Source organism: Phragmites australis, chromosome 6 (genome assembly GCF_958298935.1).
Source record: "Phragmites australis chromosome 6, lpPhrAust1.1, whole genome shotgun sequence".
Lineage (NCBI taxonomy): Eukaryota > Viridiplantae > Streptophyta > Magnoliopsida > Poales > Poaceae > Phragmites > Phragmites australis.
The window spans coordinates 629,301-651,782 of record NC_084926.1 but is presented as its reverse complement, the minus strand read 5'-3'; the positions used below and the strand labels follow the sequence as shown (position 1 = coordinate 651,782).

The following is a 22,482-nucleotide window of genomic DNA, read 5'->3' as shown; positions in this document are numbered from 1 at the left end:
CAGCAAGCTCCAGAGGAAGATCGCCAATGGCTTCAACATCTGCTTGGACTCCATTTGCGACTTTAACGTGTCTTTCGCTTCTTTGCGTAGTCCTCGTCGAACGGAATCCCTGTAATGAGTTTGCAACATGAACAGTTGCTCCTGAGTCAATCCACCATGTAGATTTCGAATAACTCACATACAGGATTTCATTTATGAACGTAATAATGTTCTCACCTTTCTTTGCCATTATCATTTTCAAGAATTCGGGACAGTCTTTCTTGTAATGCCCCGTCTTCTTGCAATGAAGACACTGATCTTTCTCCACTGTGAATTTCTTTTGTTGATGCTGCATGGGGCCTTTGCCCTTTCCCTTTGGAGAGTTGGCATCGAAATTCTTTTTCTTGTTATTCTCTTTCACATAGTTGATGAAACCACCATGTGAAGCTTTTATCCTTTCCTCTTCTTGCACACACATAGCAATGAGCTTCTCTAAATCCCACTTCTCGGGCTGTATGTTGTAGTTTACAACAAATGTATCAAACTCTTTTGGCAAAGAAGCAAAAATCAAATGGATAAGGAACTCATCCTTTAGAGCCAGATCCATTGGTTTGAGCTTGGATGCCAAGTTGCTCATCCTCAGTATGTGCTCTCTTATGCCACTGCCTCCACCTGAGTATCTTTCTGTTACCAGCTGCTTTATCAGCTGGGTAGCATAAGTCTTTGAAGAGCCAGTAAACTGACTCTTTATTCTGTTCAGGTACTCAGTGACAGTGTCACACTCTGAGATCGAACCCACAATAGCAGGCTCAATCGTGTTCTTTATCACTGCCAAACATTTCTTGTTGGCAGTGACCCACTTCCTATGCTCAAGGTCATAGGCCATCTTTTGGGATTGATAATCCCTATCTCTGGTTGCCCAAGCGGCATCAGCCTCGTTTGTCTCCCTCACCAGTGCCACAGGATCTGTAGGACACGGTGTGGTGACTACCCAATCAACCTCAGCCAAGATGAAGGCTAGGTCGATCTTCTTTTTTCACTCTGAATAGTTGTCACCTTTCAGAGTTGGAATCTCATTGATACAACCCATCAAGTTGTACCCTCCTGAAAATACAATTCAAATAATGTGAGAACATGAAATGACACCACAATTGCATGCCTTGATTGCAACGTTGGTTAAAATCAAAACATACAACTGTTCCCTGCACTAATTCTATATCACCGTTGGGCAAAATAGAATTAATACATGAGATTATACATTAATATTATTATAATATTGCTATTAATCAACGTTGGTCAGAATAATAACAAAATTATAATAATAATCATCATTTTCATTTCCAGAATTAAATTCTCCCGTTGGTTTGAATTTAATAATGAAAATACGCAGCGGAAAACAATTTTAAATACTTTATACTATTTTTCCAGAATTATTTCTAGACTTTATAATTTTCTGGGCAAAATTATCGTTGGATAATTTTTTTGCATAAAAATCACACCAATAATTCAATTTAAATACTTTCTGGAAAATGCTAAACAGTATAGATACTTTTATACTGTTGAAAACGCCATTTCGGCCTTGACAGCCCATCCATTTCACTTTCGGCCCGTTACTGTTGGGCCCAGCCGGAGATTTGGCCCGCTAGCGGCCCGCGGCGGACGCGCCCGCGACGGCCGACGCGCGCCCAGGCCGCAACCTGGGCCTGGGTCGCCAATTCGGCCCATCAGCGCGCCCCCCCGCCCGCCCGCGTCGATCTCAACCATTCATTTGGATCGGACGGCGCAGCGGCGATCTCGGCCGAACAAAACCCGACGTCGCCGCGCCCCTCGCCCTAACCCTAACCTATTCAATCTCCTCTCTCTCTCTCGCGAGACCGAGCGGCGACACGGTGGCCGGGGCGCTCCGCGGCGACCGGCGCCGGAGAGGAGAGACGGTGCCGCCGCGAGGCTCCTCGCCGGCGTGCGCGCTCCCCTAGAGGTGAGCGCGCCGCCGTCGAGTGGCTTCACGGTGGTGCCTGACCCCTTGAGCCCGCGGAGGAGGCGCTCGGGGCTCGGCTCTGTGCCGCACGCCGTCGAGCGGCGGTGCGAGTTCTCTACCGCCCACGGCGGTGATCTACGGCCAGAAGAGGTGAGAGATCCCCCCCCTGAGTCGAAGATGAACTGTTAGGGTTAGGGTTTGGTTGTGGGCTCTGATACCATTGTTAGAACATGTGATGTTCATCTTCAACAATCTGATGACCGCACTACCGAGAGTAGAAGGGAGAGAGGGGGGAGATGGATGGGTTCATACCTGAGACTCCAGTGGTTGGAGTAAGGTTGCTAGAACCCGCCATCTCTGCTTCGTCGGTGGAGCTCTGCGCTAGGGCAGCGACGGTCGGGGCAGAAGGGCTCGCCGGCGTCCGACGATGGTGACGTAGGCGCACGTAGTCCAGGGCGTGACGCAGAGGGCCAGGTGAAGCTTCCCGTCGGCACAGCGCCCCCCTCCTCTAGATCGGTTAGGGTTTAGGTGTCGGTGGGGTGACTAGCGGCGCGGTGAACCTCGTACCGAGCGCCCCGGCCCCCACCTCTTTTTATAGCGCTGGCGACGGGGGCCCACCAGCCATAATGGGCTGGACGCCCCCGATCAGGGCGCGGGTCAAGGTTCTAATTAAGCCCACTAATTAAGCCGTTGGGCTTAATTAGTGAGAGATCAGTCTAACAACCTTATGTCTGGTGTACTGGTGATTTTTTTTTGTTTTGAATATTATGATGATGTTGATATCAGTTTCTTGATAATGTTTACATGTTGTTCAATTTAACGTACCATGTTTGTTAGTTATAATGTGTGACAAATCGCTGGTTGTCTTTCTTGCATATGGCATCTTCAAAACGAGACGGGTCACACTCCATTCAAGATTCTAACCAACACCAACAATACAAGTAATGTTAATCAACTACTATCTAAAGATCTCGTCTGATACTTTATAATAAAATACATGATGTAATTTTTTAATTGTGTTCTATAGTTTCACAAAACAAAGTATGATGATCAAGCTTCTGCAGATGACGTCATTGATTATGTGGGACAAAGTCTCCATGAGTAAGAGACAGGAAGTGGATGGGTGATGGTTCATGCAAATTGGCTTAAGTTTATTTGCATAATTAATTTGAAGTAGTTATTTTATAATCGTATGTGCATGGTACAATCTCCTTGAGGTTTTTGTACTTTGTTTACTTACCGTGTGTAAATTGCTGATATCGACGGGCCTCCCAATCCTGTTCCCGGAGTCATCATCTGTTGGCTCTAAAGCTCCCAGTACATGCAAATAGTTGCACTTAATTAATAAGGGCGCATCTGGTCATGTGTTGAGAATCATGTCAACTTGTTACTTAAGAAATACAACTTATGTGACCTTTTTTAATATTGTCGGACCAGTTGTTTTGCATGTGTTTCACCAAATCAATAATATAATCTTGTGAAAATATTTAACATCCATTGCAACGTGGCTTTTAACTAGCTAGTATGAAGGAATGCATAAGACGGCACGTTGATATCACTAGCTAGGATGCGTAACGGTGACGGAGGTTAATTGACTGATTTATTAATCAACTCGATCGTGATTTGATTGTGGAGCTAGCGAGAACCCCATGTACAAAAGTTTAATTTGATTAACTGCATGCATCTCATTCTACTGTATGCTTAAGAAGCCGGCAGGATTTAATAATTAATTTACAAAGCTTAATTTGTAAAGAAATCTAAAAAGACTTTTTATGCAAGAAAAAAATCCAATTAGGTCTCCAAATTAAGGGAAGGCAGGAGCTAGTTAGTTGAGGTTGGGCCACCGACCTCTTTTTCGTCCATCTCCTTCTCCCTCCACGTACGCGCGCCTGACATGCATCGTCGTCGCCTGCACACGTAACGTACATACACAACAGAAGACAAGCTATATACAAGATATCCATCTGCCGGTTACTCTTTCCATGCTGCATGCCAACTGAAGGAATAAGAAAGCATTGATCAGCTCATCAGCGAACAAAATCAGGTACTCTCATCTTGTGATCGCAACTCGCAACACAATATCATCAGTAACGTCCCTAGATATTTTCACGCGGGTGCAGTTGCAGATCCATGCAGCGTGCATGCATGCGCTCATGGAAAAGGAAAATCTAATCTAACACTAAGAAAAAGATTGATCTTTGAGAGAATCACGAGATGTAACAAACCAAACTAGGAGTACATACATATACATAGGGATCGATCACGCTAAACACAAGGAAAACACACACAGAGACAGAGATCTAGAGAGAGAGAGAGAGAGAGAGAGAGAGAGAGAGAGAGAGAGAGAGAGAGAGAGAGAGAGGGGCGTCCTCCTCCTCAGCCATCTATCGATCCGCCCTAAGAAAAGCAAACACGCCAAGAAAGGCAAACGGAGGCCGGCCGCCAGGAACAGCACCACCACCGGCACCTCCTCCCTACCTCCGCCATGGGCTACACGGAGCCCCTGCTCTTCACCAACCCCCACACCAGCCGCAGCAGTCCACGCCACTACCGCATTGCCAGCCACGACCCCACCACCCTCAAGAACCCGCCGCCGACGCCCACCACCGCCGACGCCATGGTAGTAGCGGTGCACGACGACGAGACCGGCGCGCTCGTCGTCGCTGACGATGGCCAGGACGCGCCGCCGGTGCGGTCGGCGCGCGAGGCGTGGGCGGTGTTTCTGGAGGAGTCGCGCCGGCTGTGGGCGATCGGCGCGCCCATCGTGTTCAATATCATCTGCCTCTACGGTACCAACTCCACCACGCAGATCTTCGCGGGGCACATCGGCAACCGCGAGCTCTCCGCCGTCGCCATCGGCCTCTCCGTCGTCTCCAACTTCTCCTTCGGCTTCCTCGTGCGTCTGTCACTCCCCATTATCCGTTCCTTCTTGAATCGATCGCGTCGTGACGAGCGTTGCATGCAAATATGATTTGGCAATTAATGGCGGGTTCAATGCAGCTGGGGATGGGGAGCGCGCTGGAGACGCTGTGCGGGCAGGCGTTCGGGGCGGGGCAGGTGGCGATGCTGGGCGTGTACATGCAGCGCTCGTGGATCATCCTCACCGCCTCCGCCGCGCTGCTCTCGCCGCTCTACATCTACGCGGCGCCCATCCTGCGGCTGCTCGGCCAGGAGGACGACATCGCCGCCGCCGCGGGGGACTTCACGCTCCGCATCGTCCCGCAGATGTTCGCTCTCGCCATCAACTTCCCCACGCAGAAGTTCCTCCAGGCGCAGAGCAAGGTCGGGGTGCTCGCGTGGATCGGCTTCGCCGCGCTCGTCGCGCACGTGGGACTCCTCGCGCTCTTCGTCTCCGTGCTCGGATGGGGCGTGGCCGGCGCCGCCGCGGCGTACGACGTGTCCTCGTGGTTCACCTCGCTCGCGCAGGTGGCCTACGTGGTGGGGTGGTGCAGGGACGGGTGGACGGGGCTGTCCCGGGCGGCGTTCACGGAGCTCTGGGCGTTCGTCAAGCTCTCGCTTGCCTCCGCCGTCATGCTCTGCCTCGAGATATGGTACATGATGGTGCTCGTCGTCCTCACGGGCCACCTCGACGACGCCGAGATCGCTGTCGATTCCATATCCATCTGGTCAGCATGCACGAACCTCTCTCTTCTCACATGCCACATTGTTGTCATTAGCATTGCAAGTGCCAAGAGATGCTTGTGTTTTTTTGGGTGAAGTGATTATTGGTGAGTGAAACTAAAATTCATTTGTCTGTGCAAATAGCATGAACATAAATGGGTGGGAGGGGATGCTGTTCATCGGCCTCAGCGCTGCCATCGGGTAGAAAATTCTCGACAAGAAGAATTCTTTCTGAAACCTCTCCCTTGGATCCATGCACGCATTAATCTCGTTGCACTTGTTGCTCTGCCATTGCCATCGACGTGCAGTGTCCGCGTGTCGAATGAGCTGGGATCGGGGCGGCCCCGGGCTACCATGTACGCGGTGATGGTGGTGCTGGCGCAGTCGCTGGCGTTCGGCCTCATCGCCATGTTCCTCATCCTGGCGACACGGGAGAAGTTCCCGGTGATCTTCACCGGTGACCGCCACCTGCAGAAGGCCGTCGCCAACATCGCCTACCTGCTCGCCGTCACCATGGTGCTCAACAGCATCCAGCCCGTCATCTCTGGTACGACAAGCATTCTCCAACCGTGATTGAACTAGCTAGTACGTGCTGCAGTAGTTTGTAAATGCAAGAATCATCCATATATGTTCTTGTTTGATTTATCCTATCCCTGTAACCTTGTTTGCTCGTCAGGCGTTGCGGTTGGCGGCGGATGGCAGGCCGTAGTGGCGTACATTAACCTTGGTTGCTACTACGCCTTCGGCCTCCCGCTGGGCTTCATCTTTGGCTACCTCTTCAGATTGGGCGTGCAGGTCAACCAACACACCTTCATGGCTTCATCTAATTAAACTTTCGACCACATTGGTAGCTTCATCTGATTCCATTTGGTTGCAGGGCATTTGGGCGGGCATGCTGTGCGGGACAGCGTTGCAGACAGCCATTCTCACCTGCATGGTCTGGAAAACTGACTGGAAAGCTGAGGTATGTGCCTCTTCCAGCTAGCGTACAACTGAACAATAATAAAGCAAGAATGGCAAGGCTAATGCATAGTACGCCATCGTAGGGTAATAGAATGTCCTAAGAGTTGGGTGATCTTGATTTCAGGCGTCACAGGCGTTGGAGAGAGTGAGATTATGGGGTGGACAGCACGAAAAGCTTCCTACATCAGATCAGGATGTGGTTATCTAGATCGCTGAAAATTCAGGAACAATATTGCTTCTAGTTTCGGGTTTTCCTCTCCCTGTCACTCTTTGTGATAACTTAGCTTGTGCTAGATTGATATGGTCTGTTAGTTGAGTTCCTGGACCATATAAGGGGGTAAAAAATTTAGACGGAAACACTTGATCATGCATTTTCCTGGTTCTCCCAGAGTAATGATCAGCAGCATTGTTAACGTAGTGACAGTGTGTATACATGGATAGCCTAGGAGCATGATAATTATTCAAACATTTCACTTTGTCTCCGATCATGCTCGAGCTTGTTTATTTCTTCCGAGACCATCAAAGGTAAAAGTGAATCACCTGTTTAGCGCCTTATCATTTTCCCGCGCTATGCATTAGTCAGCGGAGAAAAGTGGCCATAACTAGGGGTACAAATTGGCGAATCTTATTGTGCATACCTATTCACGTAGGGTTGTTTGTTCAGAAGAGATGACTTTCGAATAGACACCGACATGACCCCTCATTACGTATAAATATGTATATAGATCAATGGAATGAAATCAATCCAACGTGACCCTTCATGGTGTATAAATATGTATATAGATCAATGGAATGAAATCAATTTCTCAGTTTGCTCTCTCAATCTGTCTCTCTTTAAACTTTCACTCGAACAAACCTAAGAGTACTATTTTTTTTAAAATTAAGCAGATTTTCAAAAAACTAGTTCAATTTATTAAACTAGCTATAACATAAACCCATAATCCCATCGCCCAAATTTTGATTCCAAAAACAGCGATGCGCCCACCAAGTTCAATTTTGTGGAAAAAAAATAACTTTGAGTAAGAAAATATCAATATACAAAATAATAATAAATTAGGAAAAAAGGAGAGAAATACTAATACTGAAAATTTAAAAAGGAAAAAGTAGATGTCAGAAGTGGGATTTGAACCCACGCCCTCGTTAGAGGACCAGAACTTGAGTCTGGCGCCTTAGACCACTCGGCCATCCTGACCCGGATGCTGATATATTTCAATAATGTATAGTTACTTATTTATTAAGCGACGCTGTTCGATCTAGCCGTCCACTCAGCATCTCCGACACCAACGGTCCGGATCAAACACAAACCCTACTCTCCCTCTATAAAATCTACCTTCCTCCCATCACACTCTCAAACCCTAACCCCTACCAAAACCCTAAACCCTCTCCTCCTCGGCGGCGGCGCCGGCGGCAAGCTCCTCGTCGACTCGGCAGCATGAGGCCACCTCGAGGTATTTAGCCGAAACCTTAGCCTTCTCGCTCTAGTCTTTGCAGCAGTCTGACTTAGTGTTTGCTTCCCGTAGGACGCGGCGGTGGCGGCAGGGGTTTCGGGGGCAGAGGCGATGGCGGCGGCCGCGGCGGTGGTGGCAGGGGATTCGGGGGTAGAGGCGGGAGAGGAGACAGAGGCGGGAGAGGTGGAGGCGGTGGCAGGACGCCCAGAGGCCGCGGTGGTCGCGGTGGCCGCGGTGTTGGCATGAGGGGCGGGAGCAAGGCGGTGGTGGTGCCGCACAAGCACGACGGCGTCTTCATCTCCAAATCCAAGGAGGACGCTCTCTGCACCAAGAACATGGTCCCCGGCGAGTCCGTCTACGGAGAGAAGCGCGTCTCTGTTCAGGTTCGTTCTTACTGGAGCCCGTCATGTCCCACTTTTGTTAGCACTCTTTGCTGCTGTTGTTTCCTAATACGGATGTACTTAGATACCGTACATAGTTGCTAATAGCTTTTTAATTCTGTGCGTACCAAAGCTCGAAGATTCATTTCAGTAGTTAGGATTTGCCGTTATACTACGCTCATGATCTTTTATGCTTTCATGTATGTTAGAGCCCGATTCAAAGGCAGAAAAGCAATCTATGATTTCCATAGGGAAGAGTTTGGTTAACTGAATATTGGTGTTTTCCCATTTAAAAATGCTTGATGTCTTCTGTTGGCAATACTGGGGCTCAGCAAATGATGAGCATACTCGGATTCCCCTTCAGGACATCAAGCTGGATGATGCAACTTCGAGTTTCTGACGCGCTTATGTATTGGGAAGAATTTATTCTTTCCATTGGGAGGAATCATGCCCTATAGTTTCCCTAGCTCTTTTCTACTGCAATGCCGTATGATTAATACTCTTGATTCAATTTGTATTGCTTATTTGTTTGGGTATTTCAGAATGAGGATGGGACAAAGGTTGAGTACAGGGTGTGGAACCCCTTTCGTTCCAAGCTGGCTGCTGCCGTGCTTGGTGGTGTTGACAACATCTGGATTGTAAGCCCTCTTATTGAATCTGAATGTCTTTAGCCATTTTAGTACAAGTAGAAAATTATGTGTTCATTATGTAGGCTCCTGGTACACGTGTGCTGTATCTTGGCGCTGCCTCAGGTACAACTGTATCTCATGTGTCTGATATCGTTGGACCGGTGAGATCTCTGTCACCTATTGCAGCACCTATCCTGTTGTCCATGGCTTTTGTCTTCGTGTGTAGTCTTGATGATTTCGCTTGATTTGCAGACTGGGTTGGTCTATGCTGTTGAGTTCTCACACAGGAGTGGAAGGGACCTTGTCAACATGGCTAAGAAGAGGACCAATGTGATCCCCATTATTGAGGATGCTAGGCACCCTGCTAGGTACCGGATGTTGGTTGGCATGGTTGATGTTATCTTCTCTGATGTTGCACAGCCAGACCAGGTATACCTTTCTTGCATTTCGTTGTATTTGTCCCGTGCTTATGACTGTCTTCTGAATCTTTGGACTGTCAGTAGTGTACAATTGAATGTTGTTGTTTATCTTCGTGCTCTGCTTTGATGTCGTTTTGTGGCTATGTTGTGCTTAGCAAATGATGAGCATACTCGGATTCCCCTTCAGGACATCAAATGGATGATGCAATTCGAGTTTCTGATGCACTTATGCCCAATGCCAATCTTTCTCTTTCTTTTGCTGTTTGCTTTGCCTCATTTTGAGTTCTTGATTATGTCTTACTGGATCGTGTGACCCTATGAACATGGTCCATGTCAAATAAATGTACAGCCTTGTTTCTTTTCTGGAATTCAGACTGTAATACAAATTTAGAATTTGGCAAATAAATTGTTTATACTCTTTTTGTTGCCAGTTTATTTGCTCTGAGGTTTCCTTCCTTACATATACATATAATTGCTCGCTTCTTTGTTGGAATTTGGCACTGTGGCCTTTCATATTTGAATCTTCTTGATGTGAATAATTTTTTTGGTGGCATTTGGTAGTTTCTTAAATTTTTATTTTTATGGAGGCATAAACTTGCCTACCTTTTGGCAATCTATTCTTGAGATTTTCTACTGGGCAAACCTGTGTTTTGTCATGCCTATTTAATTTGTACCTGCCATTTAGTAGCCAACTGTCAATGCCTTAGTATGTGTATCTGACTGTCTGTATCTCTGGCTGGAATTTCAAGCGATCCGTCTCAATTCGAAACTCGGGTCTCATCATCCAAATTCTTCTGTTCAGTTTGAACAAGTAGGACCGTTTTGAGCTATATATGTATCTAGGAAATACTAGAAGATTCTCAAGCTAGCCTTGCCTTGCATTGGGCCTCTGGGAAAACTGACTGACTGATAAGCAACCTTTAAACGTTGAATGGATATTCTATCCTGCAGGCTAGGATCTTAGCCCTTAATGCCTCGTACTTCTTGAAGAATGGTGGTCATTTTGTCATTTCGATCAAGGTACTTGCCAGCTTCAGAATCAATTATGCCAAAGCGACCTGCTTGAATGTTGTGTTGAGATCTGTCTTTCATTTCTTCAGGCGAATTGTATCGACTCCACCATGCCTGCTGAGGCTGTCTTTGCCAGTGAAGTGGACAAGCTGAAGGCCGATCAGTTCAAGCCGTCGGAGCAGGTGACCCTGGAGCCCTTCGAGCGTGACCACGCATGCGTCGTTGGTGGTTACAGGATGCCCAAGAAGCAAAAGGCTACGTCTTAAGAAATGGTGTTTTTTGCGCGCAATCTATGGTGATATGTTATATCGTGGAGACAACTTTTTGTGCAAGTGTCTGGGAACTTTTGTAGCACCTATATGGAACCGGTGCTGGTTTTACAACTAAATTTTGATTGAGTAGACTTGAATCATGATCTTCGTATGATGCTGCTGTTTTCTCAATGCTCTTAGAAACTTGAAACGTGTAGGATCTTGGTTGATTGCGTGCTCGGTTTTTTACCAGGCAATGAAAATGACGGGGCATTAACGTTTTGTGTTGGATTGCTTGTGTGCAGTGAACTCCACTGTCACTTGTTCCTCCCTCTGTATCTGAGCCTGTAGCACACTTGGATTGTCGTGTTTGTTGCTTGCAAGGCTCCACTGCTTTTTTGATCTCTTCTTTCCCGGTTTGAGACTAAACGCCCATAGCTCTTGCGGTTATCCACTCCACTCGCCACCGTCTTTTGTGAACAAAGTGAACACCGTATATGAGTTTTTATATTTTTTAAATCTAAAATTGCAAATATATGTATCCGTTTTGAAATTTTGTAATTTCTACTCCTGTCGCCCATATAGAATTGCAAAAAACTATATTCAAAACGTACTTATCTATCTGTAATCTTTGGATTAAAGAATAAAAAATAAAAATCCTCCGTATAGCAGTACGGCAGTAAGCCAGGCCCAAAGCGGAAAACAATGGGCCTCACGGTCACGGCCGAATAAAGAAAGGCAAACAAAAGAGGAGGAGAAAAATCTCCGCACCTGACCTGACCTCGCTTCCTCTCCGTTGCTCCCTTTCCCCTCCCGTCTGCGATCCATCGCTACGACTCGACTGAAGAAGCAACCGTCCCCTCCTCGCTGGTACGGCTCATCCCTTCCCGGCTTCCACTCCATCCTCCCTTGCTGCTCCGATCCCCCCGCCCTCCCTTCCCCCACGTCTCGGCGACTGTAGAATTCCCCCTCCCTCCTGCACAAACACGAGAGGTGTGGGTAGGCTAGGGTATGCCACCGGATCAGCTTTTACATCGGGATGATCCGGACTTGCCTTCATATTGGCTTTTGATTCCTCCGCTGGTCAAGGTTGCCGTGGTGACAGTTTCTCTCTGTTTAGGACCGAGGAGGCTTGCTGTCCTTGCCTGCATATTTTGTGTACTGACTGTTGCTTCGTGCTAGCACTCACCTTGCTAGTATGGGTTATCCGGGCTCTGCATCAGTTGTATCGCACTAGCTTTGTAGCTTTAGTTGGTTGCGATCTCAGTTTTTACTGCGACTATCGGTTTTCTGTTGTGCCTCTACTGTGTTCAGTGGGTAACTGTAGCGGTCATGAGATTTCAGTCGAATATTATAGTTTGTCTGTGCTGTTGTTGTTTCACCTGCTACAAGTAAGTCTAGCGCCAGTGAGCCGTCCAGCTCGTGCTCGTTCTTATCATGCTGGATGGACAAACAAGCAGCAACCATCTGTCATTATGATTTCCATCTGTACCTAGGATGTGCCTCCGTTGAAACTCAGTGGCAGTGACGATTCTAGATTTTTTTTTCTTCATACATATAGATACTGAATGGAAAGTCTGTCTGTAACCACTACTTTTAATTATGTGGGCTTCTCTCATGTTGTTAATTGTTGGCGCTGTATGAGAAATTACCTTTTCCAGCGTTTTTTTTAATTGTAGCATAAGTTTGTTTATGGTGTTGTTTAATCACTCGTTGGAATCACATATTGGAATTGGAATTGAAGTTCTATTCCTATAGTAAAAGCTTGCCTGCTACTTTAGTTCTTTTGAAACATTAGTGCTTTTGCTATATCTATCAACTGTTTCACAACCCCAATCTTGGGCAATCTCCCATTTTTTAAGTTTTCTAATATCTATACTGCGAATTGACTGTGCACATTGCACTCTCTAACTTAAATCACTTACTATATATCATGAATTTATGACCTTCTTCAATTGGGTTTCAATTTTGATCACAGAACGATGGAGCCTGACCAGAGTGGTAACGAGCAGAGCTCTCCACGCGGGAACGATTGGGAAGTTGTGCAACTGACTGCATCAGCATACGCATCTGCACCTGCTTCAAGAAGACTTGAACCTTCTGAGGAGGCTGAAGCTAAGAAGTATGGCCCAAAAGGGGATGATGATTCAGCGGCTGCACTGTTGATGTCTGGCCATTTCTCGGTGTCTCGGAATGAAGTTGAGAGCCTCCTCATAGGCACAGACAGCAAGGAGCGACAGAAGGAGCTTTGCAGCCAAGATGCAGTTTCTGACGAGTGTAATGATGAGAAGTACCAAGAAACCTGCAAGCATAAGTTGAAGGATGACCTTCCCAGGATTCCATCCTTCGACAAAGGGAAAAGCCTTTCCTTGGTTGATATGGAGTTTGATGATGGCAAAACATTGCAAGGCATGAGTTTGGTTGGGGAAGAGCCTGTTGGGTTTTCACCACCTGGTTACAGCGCCATCGATGCTGAAAAGGATTTAAGCTGGTCAGCTACTGAGAGTAAAAATGAGAAGAAAACTGAGGAGTCAACTTTGCACAAAGTGAACCCCATCACTGGTTCATCAAAGGCTGTTGCATCTGGTGAACAGAACAAACCTGATGGTTCTGGATTCCCACGTGATGCCTGGTTGAAGAAGCAACTTTTATCACTGTACAAGAATGCAAAGGAAAGTAATAAGTTCTGGCCTATAGTTGCGGCTGCTGCTGCTTTGATTGGCATGGCGTATTTTGGGCGGCGCTGGCAAAAGGGCAAGTTGCAGCTTCAGCCTGTCAAATTGCAACCTTCTAGCAGCAAGGAGGTAATTGCCAAGCACCTTTCTTTTGAACAAATGCATCTTTTGGGGTGTTTGATGATGAGAAGCATGCCAGCTATTCTCCAGGGGTGCCTATAACAACTAAAATTTGTTACTAGTAATTTTTTTCTGAAAGTGTGGAAAAACTTGTTTTATGCTCATCCGGTTACGCCTACAATATGCACTGTTCCTTATATAACCAGGTGCCTGGCAATGTTCTAGGTGTAAACATGTAATTTTTAACTTAAATGTGAATATCTGTTTGTTTTGATAGGTCCAACATATATCATTTTTTTATTTCTCACAAGTTACCAAGTAGTTGTAGCATATGTCCAATTTGAAAGTTTTGTCCTTATGTCATACGTACAAGCAAAGAAAAATACACTGCAAATGAGCCCCTTTCTTTTCCTACTGATCGTTTATTTGTTCTCTTATAATTTTTCAAGATCATTGTATTGTTCTGGAACTTCCAGATACGTTGATTTCTGGATCTCCTGCTAGCAATTATTGGCTTTTTGTTGTGGTAGCTATGCATTTTACTGGTTTTTGCAGTGGCAACTGGGCTGTTGAATGCTAATAAACATCAAAATCTTGTTTGCGTTTCAGAAAATTAATCATGCGGTTGGACCTTTAAACCGTATCAAGGACATTCTTGTTGCCGGCAATTACCAAAGTCCCGGTGTGCATGGACATGCCTGACTGAGCTGAATGTAATGAATCCTTAAAGCCTTCGAAATCCTCAATCCACAAGATATTATGTATCCGCTCGAGACATTGGCTCAAAATGAAGATAGTGGGGGCAAAATTCGAGCAGTCAGTCAAGGTTTGAGGATGTTTATGCAAGTATGTGTGAATTCCAAAAATCCTTTTGGATATGTAAATATACGAGTTTAGTGTGATTGGCTCTTATTATTATTTTAATTTCATCAAACCTCCTCTGGTTTTCCGTGTAGTGCTGAAATCAACTTCTGTACCTATGGTAACTGATTCATGGTGTCATGTTTGGGGTTGCTGAAGAAACATGAGTATGACTGTGCTATGTTCTGGTTGCTATGTGCGTTAATTTCACCATTTCTGTTGGCGTTTCAGGAGCCTTTGTGCTGGAACAGTGAGTTGAATACAATCCCCGCAATAGAAACGAAGGGTTGGTGCGTTGGCTCTCTTGCATCTTGTTGATCTGCAGTAGAGCTCATGTGAAGCCTGGGATCGTTTTCTCAGCGAAATCCAGACGATACCTGGAGAGCGAGAAAAAACATATGTATGTTTGCACTTATTTCTAATTCATCCATAGTCATCTCTGTGGCCCAGCCTGGTCAAATTGTTTCTGGCCCTTGGCTTGCACAAAAGGTCAACCTCCTACGTAAGCAAGTTAGCGAAGCATGTGATGTTTTGGCGGCATGGGCCCATTGGATGGACGGACCGCCCACCTCCCCCTCCTTTCCTTTGGATTGAGATCTCTTACTTCATGGGTGATAGGAATGTTAACGGTGAATTATCAGTTCGGGAATGGTTTTTTATTCCTATCCCTAACTAAGAAAAAATATTCATCCTTATCCTCGCTTACCACTTACGGGGATTATTTTCTCCTTATTTTCATCCCTACACGGGGAATAGGGACCGACGAAGAACCTACCTTCGCTAATAATTGAAGAGCCAACCGCCCACCTAGACTGGGGGTCACATGCCTAGCTCCCGTCTGGGCTATCACCGTCGGGTCGAAACGGGTCCTCATGAGGAAAGAAGGACGGAGAATATTTTCTCATACATGTTCCCTTTACACCCGATGAGGATATAATTTCTACCATTTGTATCCTCGTAGAGGATAAAATCTCCTCATTTTCGTCTCCTAATAAGTGAATTTTCTGCGGAGAATCAGGAATTGGGTCCTATTAACATCCCTAATGGGTGATTTGAGACCACAATCTACCATTTGTTCCTGCGATCACCAATGCTGAACCGCCGAAGTTAGAGGATCCTAGTCCATTTCCTTTGTGGTCTCTAGAATCTCTTTTATTTTTGTGTTGCGAGGTAGAGTTTCTAAGTACAGTGCTCCTTTTAAGTATATGTGAGGCCAAGGAGTTGTGATGATGATGATGCGTGAACAGGAATCTTCATCACCCAGTTTCAAGTTTTAAATACCCATGATGAGTAATCTCTTAGTAATGATAACAAACAGGCGATTTCGTCTCCATGGCTTTGCGTAATACACCAAAACCTTGTTAAATCAAGTAAACAAGGCGCGATGGTGTGTCTTTTCTCGGAACCAATTATGTGGTTTTTACATTACAGGATAATCCCCAATGTAATCCTATAGGGGTCTCACTCTGGAACAGTATAGTAGGTTATTTTTACTTGGTTGGCAATGCCTAAACTAATTAATTATGATTCCATCCCAATCCCATGGAGGTGGAATAAATATTAACAAGTTGCAGTGATAGTATGCTGCAGCTTGAGGTTATAGGTTGCAGTCGGCGCTGGAGACAAGAAACAAAAACAGGAAAGCCAGCCAAAGCGGTGCCTGCAAGCAGTGCATGGACACATAGATTCTCTATGATTTTTGTTTAATTTTCCTGTTCTTAGCTACTCCTTTCGATCTCACAGGTAGGTCCATTTAGGTTTGTTCTAAGTGTAGCTACTCCCTCCGATCTCACATGCAGACTGAGACAACCAGAGTTACAAGTGATAGATAAGCAGCAGGCAGCATATCATCTCAAGGATCCCCTGCTGCAGCAGGTGATGCTGCTCAATGCTCATGGCCTCATGCGGACGGACAACCAAGCCACCAAACCCAAAGAGGTTGCCTCCCATCCGTGTCCTGAAGCGTGGGCCCGCCCGGTGCCTCTGTATCTATCGGATGGATCGGATGGGTACGGACGAACGGGCACGATTCGATTACTGATTACTCTATCGATTCCAGTTTACTTATCATTATTTTACTGTAACAAATTTAACTAAACGTTTTTTTCTAAAAGTATTCATAAATACTTGAATATGATACTAGTAAAGTTTTTTCGTAATAAATCTAATAATATAAAAGTTTTAAGTACTCATAAATTCTTTTTAAAAATACACTATTAAATTTGCTATAGTAAAAATGGTGATAAGTAAATTGAAATGGAGATATTACTTTTGTTTTAGATGTGTGGATTACTCCCCACGCCACATGACACGTGGGATAGTGCCCCTTGAGGTTTTACTAATTTGCCCTTGTGTCTATAGAGTTGAAGTATTTTCATTCACCTGCCCAGCCACTCTCACGGGTCAATAAATAAATGTCAATCATGCCATCTGACTGGTCTAAGGCTTCCTATGTTTTAGCTTGCAATAGTTAGATTGTATTTTATAATCTGTAAGTTGAAATAAATATTTTAGACTATAATTTATATTGTAATAATTTAGCAATCTAAATTACACTAATTTCTATAAATTGTATAATCTTAGCTTTTTACAATCCAAAATTTATATATTATTTTTCACGATGTTAACTGAAACAAACATCTCATAAATAAAATACTATCATCTATCTCTTCTCACGGAACAAAACAGAAAAAGAAGAGCCAACTCTTTTTCTGCAAAGCTGTACCGTATGGTGAACTCTCTAAAAGCCTATGCTGCCTGCCCCAGATGAATGTAGGTGGTGAGTGGAGAGAGAGGAAGACAAAAGGTTAACTGTATACGAAAGTTTACAATATACTAGCTGAATAGATAGTAACTCTAGTTAGTGAGAGGTTAACTATAGTAACTCTAGTTAGTTAAGTCTACCGTACATGCATATGTGGAGACACAGGAAAGGAAAGTTTATAAGATTGGATCTTTCAAAAACCTCTCACTTATCAAGACCCATATTCTTTTTCTTATCTCATACATATGTTATCAGAAAAAATACGATATAAATTGAGATCTTATAAACAAATTTCTGTAAAGAGTATTATAAATTTTTCTTTCTAGCCACGTATTAGCAGAATAGATGGTAACTCTAGTTAGTGAGAGGTTAACTGTACCGAGAAGGCAGAGGCAGAGGCAGAGGCAGAGGGTGTGTCCGTCTTTCTTGCCCTCCACCACTGGTTGCTTGCTTACTCGCTGTAACGACGGACAAGAAATTCCCCTTCCTTCCTCCCTCCTCTCACCTTTCCTTTCTCTCATCTCCCCCTCTCGGCTCTTCCTTCCTTGCTTCCTTGCTTGCTTGTAGTAACCCTACTTTGCTTCCTTGCTTGCTTGGAGTTGGTTTTGTTTTGTCCGGGGGAGAAGGCCTTCTCCCTTTATTTGATGTGATTGCGAGCCATCGATTCCAAATCTTTGGTTTTGTTTGCTGCTCCGTACCCTACTAATCTGAATTGTAACCGATCCTTCCACGCTCCGATCAGGTTCTTCTTCTTCAGCGTGAAAGGTCCATCCACCTCGGTTCACACCACACGACTTGAAACCCAAGGTGAGGATGCCGTATTTTTTTCATAAATTGCGGGGGTTCGCCCCTGCCGCTCCGTGGGAATTTTGTTGTCCAAGTTGTGCAAGATTTGGATTTGTGGTTATCTATTTCCTGGATGGTTCCTCTTTGATTAAAGCACAAGCTTCCTACCTTGCAGGCTGATTTGATCTCTTTGGTTTGGTGGAAGTGATCCAGACTCCGGGGTTACATCGATTAAGCAGACTGAACCATGTTTCTTTCATATACAAGTTTAGATCTCATAGGTCAGGTGTGATTTGATTTTTCGAGTGGAAAGGATCGTGTGCTTGCTCCTTGTTGCTAGATGCAGAGTACGGGCGAGATGAGGCCTGTGCACAACACTGTCGATACAGTGAACGCGGCCGCCGCCGCCATTGTCACGGCGGAGAGCCGCACACAACCTCCCGCAGAGCCGGTTTGTGCTTCAAAACCCAACTGCATGGTTTTTCATCAATATTAATCATGTCCTGCATGATTTTCTTGCATGGATAACATACGCAGCTTCCCTTAGTGATTGTGTAGCTGTGATAGCTTCGTAGATGCATTGCACATTTATGTTTAACCATCCTTGGCGGCTTATTTGTGTGGCTTTGCATGTGCTGTAAGAAAATTACATCTCATGCAGCACGTGTCGCTAGCATTTCTTGCATGTATTTTTCGATAGGCTTTTTATTGCATTGTGGCAGTTCGGAATATCTAGTAACTGAAGAATGTCATTTTGTGATACGTGCAGTTAGACTTTCTAAACTTTGGTTATCAATAAACTGTTGATCATATAGATTGGACAGATAACATCGATGTGTAGATTTTCTACAATAGTACTTGCATAATATTATACTTCTACTAGGTTAGTTTTATACATATATCACAGTGGTCAAAGCTGTGTTTTGGGGATCATGTCAATGTCCGAAACAACAGTTTTGTGCGACTAGATTGAGTAATTAGTGCCTTTTCCATAAATTTTTTTTCAATAGAAACTTGGATTTAGACGGGAAACAAATTTTAACACATATTAGCTAGGATTTAGTTTTCTGCATCCGAATGGTAGTTTTTATAGTCTCAGGATTCTTCCTAGAAAGTGAAGCGATAGTATTTGTGTTCTTGTTATATCTTTGGTGATATAGATGCAGCTTTATTATAAAATGTTGATATAATCATCTCTACATCCACTCTAAGAGAAAAACACGTTTAATATATCGATGAAGGAAAATCTGGAAGTTTTCTTCTTCACTTAGTTGACTTGTTTGTATTCTTTTGTTATTTTTTTTTAATATACGAGAAAGCACAAGCACCTCTCTTTAAAAATACTACAGAAATGAAACCAAGTTTAGTCCTTGATTAGTGTTTTCTTCGAAATTCAACTCATGCTCTGTTTTTTCCTAGAGAAAAATCTTTATATGATGAGTACTACATTTGACATGTAAAGAGTTCCATCTTTGTATAGTATCAGCACTGAAACTATGCATGGAAATGGCATTGTAAAGAACAAGAGAATCCTTAAGAAAGAAATGTGAATAGTTGAAACATCCAAATTGAGTTATTTGGAGGACTAGATGGGACAAAAAAGAATCTTTCTTTGCTGGCCACATGCCACCAGTTATTTCTTTCTATTTTTAATCTCCAACCTTAACTACTCTTGTTTATTTTAATACATGCTGTTGTTTGGGCCTTCATCCCCTCTTCCAGCTTGTCTGTTTTTGAAAAATAAGGCGCTGCGATTCATACTCGTGAAAAATAAGGCGCTGCAGAACTGACAATCATTTCATGGATTGTACATTACAAATAATAAAGTATCTCTTAACCTTCCTTTTTAAGTAATAGCAATTGATGCTCAATGGTGGATTTTAGAACTTCTTTAAAAAAACCTGTGGTTTCTATCTCTTTTTTTTGCCACAAGTACAGTTTCCCTCTTGTTTCTTTCTCTGCAGCTGAATAGCTGTGGTGATTACACTTGCTTTTCTTTTAAGGTTAGCTGCAACTAAATAGCACATATGCGTTTGATTTGCTTGCCAAGAAATTATATGTCTGAGACGAGTTGAACACATTGTACTGCACTCTGAAAAATGATTACACACGTTCATTTGATTCTCTTCAATTCATACTTGTTAATTTCCATGTTCATTTATGGACTTTTACACCACAAAGCACAATCGTATCATTTTTAATCCTGATTGCACATTATCACCAGAATTATTCTTTCTTTCTGTGTTGACTGCTGTTGTTTGTTTGCAGCGAAGGAAATGGTCTGATCGGTTGAGCATGTACTTCTGCTTTGGAGCTCAGAAGAATGGCCGGCGCATCAACCATGCTGCCCTTGTCCCGGAACCTGCACCTCAGAGGACAGATGCACCTGCAGCAGAAATTCCAAACCACCCACCGCCTCTGGTGTTCCCCTTTGTTGCTCCTCCACCCTCTCCTGCTTCTTTCCTCCAGTCAGAACCCACATCTATTGCACAATCACCAAGGGTCGGCACTCCGACTTTTTCGTCACTCTCACCAAATTCTCCATCCCCCACAGGGCCACCATCCATCTTTGCTATTGGGCCATATGCACATGAGACACAGCTAGTCTCTCCTCCAGTCTTCTCAGCCTTCACAACTGAACCATCAACTGCTCCTTTCACTCCTCCACCGGAATCTGTCCATCTGACCACCCCTTCCTCTCCAGAGGTTCCATATGCAAAGCTTTTGACTTCGATCAACAACAGCAAGAATGGTGAAAGGGGTGATCTTCAGTCGTACCCAAATTACCCAGATAGCCCAATAGGGCGTCTGATATCGCCAAGCCCGGGTTGTTCTGGCACTTCCTCCCCATTCCCTGACCCTGAGACGCAGGCTTCCCCATATTGCGCTTTCCCCTCATTCCCAATTTGTGAGCCACCAAAGATATTGGATGGTGAGGGCGTTGCAACACAGAAGTTGATACCTCGCCATATGCGCAATGGTGGTTCCCTTTTGGATGGCCATATTACAGCAGCTGTACCAGTTGTAGACTTCTCTGCCCGACTTCAACACAATGATCATGCTATGGATCATCGGGTGTCATTTGAGTTGACTGTAGAAGATGTCGCGCGCTGCCTAGAGAAGAAAACTGCTATTTCTGGGGAGCCTAACGCATCATCTTTTCGTCTTGCACCCACCAATAATGGTGGTCTCCACAGAGAATCTGGTGATACAAGGGCAGGGCTATACGTTGACGAAACATACCATGACTTGCCTGAGAAAGCAAGGCGCTCGCTGTCCCTTCGCATGGCCAAAGAATTCAATTTCAACAACATTGATGCTACCAATGTGGAACCAACCGTCGGGTCTGACTGGTGGGCAAATGAGAAAGTTGCTGGGATCACAGCGGAGCCAAAAAAGAGCTGGTCCTTCTTCCCAGTAGCACAGCCAGGGGTCAGCTAACCTTTGCACTGACCATAACCTTACAAGACGAAGGAATGAGCTTTTGCTTCTTCTACAATGCTCAGTTTCGCAGATATAACTGTGTGAGATGCAAACTTATGATAAACTTGTGATTCTTAGTGGTAATTCGAAATTAGATAGTAATTCAATGCCCAGCTAATATCATGGTATGAACCGCAGGATTCTGAAGTCTCTGGTTATGAACCGCAAAACTTCTCGTGGTGTCCGGTCGGTTGTATCTTGAAACCGGTGCTGTTTTTGTACATAATAAACTAGTGAAAAGGGTAGAACTCTTCCTTTCATCGGTATTGCCAGAGGCTGTCAGCGATTACCCTCCGCCCCTTATTTTCTCTGCTGCTAGCAATCAAATGAAATTGTTGATACTATCCTGTGATAATCCTTGGTGGTTTTGTTTCTTCATTTTGCTTTCACATATGTTACCCTTATGATAATTCAGTAACCTGCCATCTTGAGCTATTCTTTGTGGTGAAGCTCATGACTGTATCATGCGTCTAGATCACTGCTGTGCGTCGTTGTAGTTTTACATTGTACAGTAGCTATTCTAGATGCAGAATTAGGAACCAGAGAAAAAGAAAATAAAAAATCCTGACGGGAGGGCCCAGCAGAGCTGAACATTGTGCAGTCAGGAGCTCAAGATGACAGGGAGATGACCCCACCAGGGATTACATCAAGGTCACGAGTAGTTGAGTACGTATTTGGCAAAGGCTGACGGGCAATAATGCTGCTAAATATCATGAGTTCGTGACCCCGATGCTTGTAAAGGGACGCATCAGAATGAGTAATGCAGAGATAACAAAGAAATCTTTCTAGACTCGTGTCAGGTTGTATGCTAGGAAGGCCAATCGCAACAAGATTATGCATAGTTCGAGCTTAAATTATACTTGTTCAAGTAGTATAAGTTAAAGTAGCAAGATTTTGTTGTGATATTTTGTTTGTGGAGTCGGCATCAATCAATGTACAGCTGAAAGCGAGGAACGCATGCAACAGGAAACAGGGAAGATCATAGTATTGTCCATGAGCTCTCTATCTCTCCCAATAAATAAGCGATTATAGAATAAATGATTAGTCTAAAAAAATAAGCATATACATAAACAAAACGAGCTGAGCGTGATTAAGGGAACAAGAAATTTGGAGA

The 22,482-nt window shown here is 44.6% G+C and overlaps 4 protein-coding genes and 3 non-coding genes across 7 annotated transcripts; 6 read left to right on the top strand and 1 right to left on the bottom strand.

Moving 5' to 3' along the window:
* The first annotated feature begins 4,301 nt into the window (after window positions 1-4,301).
* LOC133920314 (protein DETOXIFICATION 35-like) lies at window positions 4,302-6,749 on the top strand. The gene is made up of 7 exons (XM_062364925.1): window positions 4,302-4,853; window positions 4,958-5,583; window positions 5,723-5,779; window positions 5,887-6,125; window positions 6,255-6,373; window positions 6,456-6,542; window positions 6,666-6,749. The coding sequence occupies exons 1-7, from the start codon at window positions 4,443-4,445 to the stop codon at window positions 6,747-6,749; spliced, it is 1,623 nt and encodes a 540-aa protein (XP_062220909.1). The 5' UTR covers window positions 4,302-4,442.
* Window positions 6,750-7,649: 900 nt separating this feature from the next.
* TRNAL-CAA (transfer RNA leucine (anticodon CAA)) lies at window positions 7,650-7,733 on the bottom strand. Its single transcript has one exon. It is a non-coding gene; the product is annotated as a tRNA-Leu (tRNA).
* A 173-nt stretch (window positions 7,734-7,906) lies between these two features.
* LOC133920891 (rRNA 2'-O-methyltransferase fibrillarin 2-like) lies at window positions 7,907-10,871 on the top strand. Its single transcript, XM_062365497.1, has 7 exons — window positions 7,907-7,989; window positions 8,062-8,372; window positions 8,912-9,007; window positions 9,082-9,159; window positions 9,251-9,427; window positions 10,369-10,437; window positions 10,518-10,871. Exons 1-7 carry the CDS (start codon window positions 7,974-7,976, stop codon window positions 10,692-10,694), a joined length of 924 nt encoding a protein of 307 aa, XP_062221481.1. The 5' UTR covers window positions 7,907-7,973; the 3' UTR covers window positions 10,695-10,871.
* On the top strand, window positions 8,699-8,773 carry LOC133923343 (small nucleolar RNA snoR60). The gene has a single exon (XR_009910599.1). It is a non-coding gene; the product is annotated as a small nucleolar RNA snoR60 (small nucleolar RNA).
* LOC133923342 (small nucleolar RNA snoR60) lies at window positions 9,570-9,642 on the top strand. Its single transcript, XR_009910598.1, has one exon. It is a non-coding gene; the product is annotated as a small nucleolar RNA snoR60 (small nucleolar RNA).
* Window positions 10,872-11,408: 537 nt separating the features above from the next.
* LOC133920890 (ATG8-interacting protein 1-like) lies at window positions 11,409-14,516 on the top strand. Its single transcript, XM_062365496.1, has 3 exons — window positions 11,409-11,549; window positions 12,658-13,483; window positions 14,084-14,516. Exons 2-3 carry the CDS (start codon window positions 12,662-12,664, stop codon window positions 14,174-14,176), a joined length of 915 nt encoding a protein of 304 aa, XP_062221480.1. The 5' UTR covers window positions 11,409-11,549; window positions 12,658-12,661; the 3' UTR covers window positions 14,177-14,516.
* A 2,971-nt stretch (window positions 14,517-17,487) lies between these two features.
* LOC133920889 (uncharacterized) lies at window positions 17,488-21,712 on the top strand. Its single transcript, XM_062365495.1, has 3 exons — window positions 17,488-17,906; window positions 18,061-18,336; window positions 20,154-21,712. Exons 2-3 carry the CDS (start codon window positions 18,226-18,228, stop codon window positions 21,324-21,326), a joined length of 1,284 nt encoding a protein of 427 aa, XP_062221479.1. The 5' UTR covers window positions 17,488-17,906; window positions 18,061-18,225; the 3' UTR covers window positions 21,327-21,712.
* The last annotated feature ends 770 nt before the right edge of the window (window positions 21,713-22,482 follow it).

What these genes read in the sequence shown, in the direction of transcription:
- LOC133920890 (XM_062365496.1), top strand. Translation starts at nt 12,662, where the DNA reads ATGGAGCCTGACCAGAGTGGTAACGAGCAGAGCTCTCCACGCGGGAAC. An exon ending in AACCTTCTAGCAGCAAGGAG is followed by an intron (nt 13,484 to 14,083) that starts GTAATTGCCAAG and finishes TTTGCGTTTCAG; the next exon opens with AAAATTAATCATGCGGTTGG.
- LOC133920891 (XM_062365497.1), top strand. An exon ending in GTGTTGACAACATCTGGATT is followed by an intron (nt 9,008 to 9,081) that starts GTAAGCCCTCTT and finishes TTCATTATGTAG; the next exon opens with GCTCCTGGTACACGTGTGCT. An exon ending in ATGTTGCACAGCCAGACCAG is followed by an intron (nt 9,428 to 10,368) that starts GTATACCTTTCT and finishes TCTATCCTGCAG; the next exon opens with GCTAGGATCTTAGCCCTTAA.
- LOC133920889 (XM_062365495.1), top strand. Translation starts at nt 18,226, where the DNA reads ATGCAGAGTACGGGCGAGATGAGGCCTGTGCACAACACTGTCGATACA. An exon ending in CACAACCTCCCGCAGAGCCG is followed by an intron (nt 18,337 to 20,153) that starts GTTTGTGCTTCA and finishes GTTTGTTTGCAG; the next exon opens with CGAAGGAAATGGTCTGATCG.
- LOC133920314 (XM_062364925.1), top strand. Translation starts at nt 4,443, where the DNA reads ATGGGCTACACGGAGCCCCTGCTCTTCACCAACCCCCACACCAGCCGC. An exon ending in ACTTCTCCTTCGGCTTCCTC is followed by an intron (nt 4,854 to 4,957) that starts GTGCGTCTGTCA and finishes GGTTCAATGCAG; the next exon opens with CTGGGGATGGGGAGCGCGCT. An exon ending in TCTTCAGATTGGGCGTGCAG is followed by an intron (nt 6,374 to 6,455) that starts GTCAACCAACAC and finishes ATTTGGTTGCAG; the next exon opens with GGCATTTGGGCGGGCATGCT.